The sequence below is a fragment of the Helicoverpa zea genome, chromosome 13 (assembly GCF_022581195.2).
Source record: "Helicoverpa zea isolate HzStark_Cry1AcR chromosome 13, ilHelZeax1.1, whole genome shotgun sequence".
Taxonomy (NCBI): domain Eukaryota; kingdom Metazoa; phylum Arthropoda; class Insecta; order Lepidoptera; family Noctuidae; genus Helicoverpa; species Helicoverpa zea.
In genome coordinates this window covers 2,029,301-2,035,163 of record NC_061464.1, presented here as the reverse complement: position 1 = coordinate 2,035,163, position 5,863 = coordinate 2,029,301, and the positions used below count along the sequence as shown (strand labels likewise).

At 40.1% G+C, this 5,863-nt stretch overlaps 1 protein-coding gene across 1 annotated transcript; it reads left to right on the top strand.

Moving 5' to 3' along the window:
• Window positions 1-704: 704 nt before the first annotated feature.
• On the top strand, window positions 705-2,727 carry LOC124636010. Its single transcript, XM_047171969.1, has 3 exons — window positions 705-1,245; window positions 1,395-1,574; window positions 2,090-2,727. The coding sequence occupies exons 1-3, from the start codon at window positions 705-707 to the stop codon at window positions 2,608-2,610; spliced, it is 1,242 nt and encodes a 413-aa protein (XP_047027925.1). The 3' UTR covers window positions 2,611-2,727.
• Window positions 2,728-5,863: the final 3,136 nt, after the last annotated feature.

The window sequence follows — 5,863 nt, the reverse complement described above, 5'->3', positions numbered from 1 at the left end:
AATTCTCCATCATGCCAAAAGCTTCATCAGCCACTATCACATATGGCAACGTTGTCGGTCTATTTTGTATTAACAATGCCTTTGGCTCAGGTAGATCTAATGACCTTTCTGTCAGCTTTTTGTACAATGAAGAATTCTTGAATATACCTGAGTCACTGTTTTTACCGTAGGCACCTATGTCAACCCACACAAAACAATAGTTTGCATCCGCTAGCGCCAATAAAACTAAAGCACGGTCGCCGAGCAGGAAGAATTTCGTACATTGCCCTGGTTCTACCTGTCTCCCTCTCTCACGCGTGAATAAGTTGCATCCCGCTCACACGGTAGCGTCGACCGCGGGCATCAGGAATTACAAACCTTTTGTGTGCTTACGTAAGGTTTATATTTGTATGCTAGCATTTTTTTGACCTTGAGTCAAGCCTATAACGCCCACTCGACGCTTTATCGGTTGTTCAAAAATCAAAATTTAACGGATGACATTCCATAACGGGATGCGCTAGTGATCGGTCAATTTGTTCGTAGTGAAATAGTTTCTGCAGACGTTTGTGTTTTGTTTTGTTTTCTTGTTAAATTACTGTTAAGTTATCGTTATTTAGTTTTCTTGTTAGTCGGTTCTACATTGTTAAGTTTTTTTGAAAATGGAACCGGGGCCGTCTACCTCGCGTCCATTCAAAGACTTTGTTTCTCCGCGGAAGAAGCGAAAAATGTCGCACTTTAGTGAAAGTGAGAAGTTGATGATTATCAACGTCTTTAAATACGTAAAAGAATCTTGGCCTGCTGATAAATATCCTTCAAAACAGGAGATGAAAGATAAAACGGCCGATATTTTAGGCAATTCGAAATCGGCGGTGTACCGTATTCTAAACGAATACACTAAAACGGAAACTGTCAAGCCAGCTGCAGCACCAAAAAAACGCATGTCAATTATTGAAAAGATAGATGATTTCGACAAGTCGTGCATTAGAAAAATTGTGCATAGCTTTTATTTAAAAGGAGAGTTACCTACAGCAAAAAAGGTATTACAGGTAGTAAATACCGATGAATCCCTACCAAGCATGGGCCTGACATCGCTGAAAAAACTTCTAAAACATTTGAAATTTAAATATGTCAAACGAAGGAGAAATAATGCGTTAATCGATAGAGATGACATAGCATTGTGGCGTATAAAATATTTGAAAAACATGAAAACTTTTCGAGAGAAAGGACGACCAATATATTACTTGGATGAAACTTGGGTGAATGCAGGTAAGACTATATATTTGATTTACATTTAACCCGCGATTTCATTAGTTTAAAAACTATACTACATATTTCTTATTTTTTTTAAATTGTATTTATTTTTTATTTTTTCTATTCAATTTAAACATATAATAAAACAAAAAATATATTTCCAGGGCACACTGTCGGCAAAGTGTGGGAAGACACTACAGTGAAGTCACGCAAACAAGCCTTTTTAGAGGGTCTGTCGACGGGCGCTAAGAATCCTACGTCTAAAGGCAACCGCTTAATTATTCTGCATATTGGAGGCGAAGAAGGATTCGTGCCGGAATCAGAATTGGTTTTTGAATGCAAAGGTTAGCAATAGGCTTTGCCTATACCTTTATGTAAACGTGTATTATTTTATGCTTTAATGTAGGTTATTTTTTGTGGAAATAAACACATTTGTATTTGTATTTAATTTTTAGGGTGCGTCCACATCTGGCGAATGCGCCGCGAATGCGCAGCACGCGAGCCGATCGCGAGCTGTCCGCGAGCTGCGCGCGTGCATTTTTGTTCGTGCGCCGCTTCTGCGCCGCCCGCGCGCAGCTCGCGCGCGACCTAAGCGCCGCACGCGAGCGGCGCGCAGGCGGCGCGCAACGTCTGCCATCTTCGATAGTACTGAGCCAATATACGGAACTGTAAGGGCGAGAACTGATTGCGCGCAGATCGCGCGCCGCTCGCGCGCTCTATACGAGCCTTGCGTGAGTTGCGCTAAAGAGGCGCACCGAACTATTGCAGTGACTGCACGCGCGCAGCTCGCGGACAGCTCGCGATCGGCTCGCGTGCTGCGCATTCGCGGCGCATTCGCCAGATGTGGACGCACCCTTAGGTACAGGCGATTATCACGAATCAATGAACGCCGCCAAATTCGAAAATTGGTTCAAAGAAATGTTGCCAAGACTTGAGCCGAACGCGGTGGTTGTGATGGATAATGCGAGCTACCACTCAAGGCGAAAGGAGAAAACCCCCGTCACAAGTTGGAATAAAACAAATATTAAAAAATGGCTCACATCTAAGAAGATTACTTATGAACCAAAAGAAACCAAAGTTCAGTTATTGGAAAAGGTGAAAGGTGTAAAAACAGAGTACCAATCGTACTTTATAGATGAAATGGCGAAAGAAGTTGGTGTGGAAGTATTAAGATTACCTCCATACCACTGTGAGTTGAACCCTATTGAATTGGTGTGGGCAGACGTGAAGGGCTACGTGGCAAGAAATAATACCACATTTAAGATGGTAGACGTAAAAAAACTGCTCCAAGGCGTTGAAAAACATTACACCGGAAAAATGGAAAAACTGTATAAGCCACGTAAAAAAGGAGGAAATAAAATTAGGTGGTTTAGACAATAATATCGACAAAACTATTGATTCTTTTATCATCAATGTAACAGGTGAAACGTCGTCTGAGGAAAGCAGCAGCTCTGATACCACGGAATCTGATTCTGATTAATAAATAATAAATATTTATTTTTAAAATGATTTTATTTATTAACATCAAATCTAAAATACCTAATTATATTACCTATTACCAAAAACTGTCATAGAATAGAATACAAATACAAGCTGTTGATTTGCATCCGTGCCATAGTCAAGGACGTAAATATGCTAATGATTCTCGACCCAAATCAACGAAAAAATGGGTAGGTAATTTTTTCATGTTTTTTTCTTATTTACGTATATCCGTCAGTGTAACCCAGCCGTACTTTAATTCGGCGCGTGTGTTACTAGCCTTACTACCGCGCTGCGCACTCACACAAACGCAAACGATACATGCACAAAGCATACGCAACGATCGTTCAATAAAAATCGTAGATCATCCAGCCTACCCAAATTCACCCAATCACAGTGCGAGTACTCCCACACACTCGCCTCGCCGCTCCCCGCGTGCCCTTGAAGCCGGAACAAACAAGCGCCGACGGCAAGCAGTGTGTTTGATGTCGCCGCCGCTGCTGCGTACGTGCGCTTTGAATTCCGCGACGTGTAGGTACAAAGTGCGAGATGACGGAAAACTACACGAACACGAGTTGGTGGCGATGGTCCGCCTGTATGCGATCAGTGACAACAGTGTACTAACAGCCATCCATCCTCCGAGCCTTTTCCCAATCATGTTGGGGTCGGCTTCCAGTCTAACCGGATTCAGCTGAGTACCAGTGCTTTACAAGAAGCGACTGCCTATCTGACCTCCTCAACCCAGTTACCCGGGCAACCCGATACCCCTTGGTTAGACTGGTGTCAGACTTACTGGCTTCTGACTACCCGTTACGACTGCCAAGGATGTGCAATGACAGCCGTACATACCTACCTATGTTCCGGGAAATGTTTACCGACCGGGAACCCTCATCACGGAGGGTCATGCTGGTCATGTGACAGACTTATGTGCTAGGACCGTTAACTTAGTGCTTTCGACACATTAAAAACGAATGTGATAGTGTTATGTTAGCTGAAGGACAACCAGCTACTTCGTCGTGCTCGATTGTGCCAAGAGTGTGAAGGTGACAGCTTTGAACAGTACCTCCGGGTAACTAAACTAGGTAATTTATTTATTTGTACATTTTGTAAATACGTAGTCAGCTTAATCAATTTTATTAGTGTAAATAAGTTGATTTCTTAACCACGCCAATAATACCTACGAGCCGAAAGAATCACCTCGTGCCTACACTTAACTAACACATCTTTCACCAATTTAATCGAAAAGTAAAAACAAAATTACTACGAAATCTTTACGCTGAATGTTAAAGCAAACCGAAAATGTTATCAATCAGCTGTTAACAGGTCAGTGAACTTTCCTTTAGCGCACTAGTATTACGTCATTAATAAGATTTCCGTGTTCCAAGGTCCTAAGACCGTTAAGAAGGAAGCAAAATTTCTAATTATTAACCAATTTAATTCAAAAATAAAAACTAAATCACTGCGAAAACTTTATGCTGAAAGATAAAGCAAAACGAACATTTTATCAATCAGCTGTTAACATGTTAGTGAACTTTCTTTCGCGCACTAGTATTGCTTATTACTGTAGTTAATAAGATATCTGTGTTAAATTTATGCTCAAAAATTAGTAAGTAAAGTAAAACGAAGTTAATGACAATAATGAAGGTGATTTTCGAAACTTTAGGTAAAATGATTGCTATCGCGTATCACTCGGTCTCGCTCGCTCGCGCGCTCGCGCTGTCATGTCGTAGATAAGACACTCACACATCGACACTCACGCACACACGTAGACATTAGTTTTCTCTGTCTACGCACACATAGCTGCCATCACGCACACACTGTGGCCGCGGGGCAATTCTGTTATGATTTGTGTTTAACCGTGGGCTAAATTCTGAAATACCATGAAATTACAACATCAAAAAAAGCAGCGCATATTAGCTTTTTCCCACCTACCGTAATTCAAATCGATTATTTACGTATTTAATTTTAACCTCCTTGACTATGGCACGGATGCAGATCAACAGCTTGTAGAATAGAATTCAAAAAAAATATTTATTTGCCATTTTTCCGTTATTCAAGGTAGGTACATATAAAAATCCTATATTTTTTACTAGTACACGACAAAAAATGTTTGTGACCACTGTCAGTAGGTAAATAGGTCAATGTACGAAATTCTCCCTGCTCGGCGACCGTGCTTTAGCGAAAAATAATTTTTATAGTTATAATACATAGATCCCGTGTGTTCAGGCTGGATTAACCGTATATGTTTCCCGTCCAAGACTCCCAAACAATTGGGAAACTTTGAGTTCTTTTCAAATATCGTGGATATTTCACACCACTTTTCTTTCGTTGGTTCACTCATAACAACGGGCCTTAATTTTTTCCAAATAGTTTCACATACATGTGGTATTATAGTAGCCACAGTAGATTTTCCAATTCTATAGTCGTAGCTTAATGTCCCAAATGAACATCCAATGGCCAAATATCTGGAAACAAACATAAACTATTACTAAATACTGTTTTTTTTTCAGCGTCAGCCCTGCAAAAAAAGTGGAAGAGTTTACGGGATAATTATATGAGAGAGGTGAAGAAAATAAAGACTGTCAAATCTGGATCACGAGCTTCCAAAACTTCGACATATATTCATTATAATAGACTACGATTTCTACAGGCATCAATTGCCAACAAAGATACAGAAAGTAGTTTCGATGCAGATAATGCATCAACTTCGTCAGAGGTTGCTGAAGTAGAAATAAGTTCTGGCTTTAAGAGTCCTAAATCTACTTCAAGAAAAAACAAAAATTAAATCCTGCTGATGAAAGATTTGCAAACATATTAGAGCAGAGTTTAGCACAGAAAAATGTGTCTCATCCAAAAGAAGATGACGATGAAGACAAGCTGTTTTGTTTGTCACTCGTTAAAGAGATTAAAAAAATTCCGGAATATAGGCGACTTCAAACTAAAATTGCCATTTATAATTTAATTTTGCAAAACCAAAATGAATTTCAAGGACCACAACAACAGACATATGAAAATCAAAATTACCCGGTATCACAACGAAGAAATTATTCATCACAAGAGCAGCGTCATCAGTCATCAGCTTCTGTTGAAGGCTTTCGTTATCATGATTATAGATCACAGCAGTCTAGTGTGTCAAATAATTTTGCACATTATG

Coding starts and splice junctions, on each gene's coding strand:
- LOC124636010 (XM_047171969.1), top strand. CDS start 705: ATGTCGCACTTTAGTGAAAGTGAGAAGTTGATGATTATCAACGTCTTT. Junction 1,246..1,394: donor TGAAACTTGGGTGAATGCAG/GTAAGACTATAT, acceptor ATATATTTCCAG/GGCACACTGTCGGCAAAGTG. Junction 1,575..2,089: donor ATTGGTTTTTGAATGCAAAG/GTTAGCAATAGG, acceptor ACGCACCCTTAG/GTACAGGCGATTATCACGAA.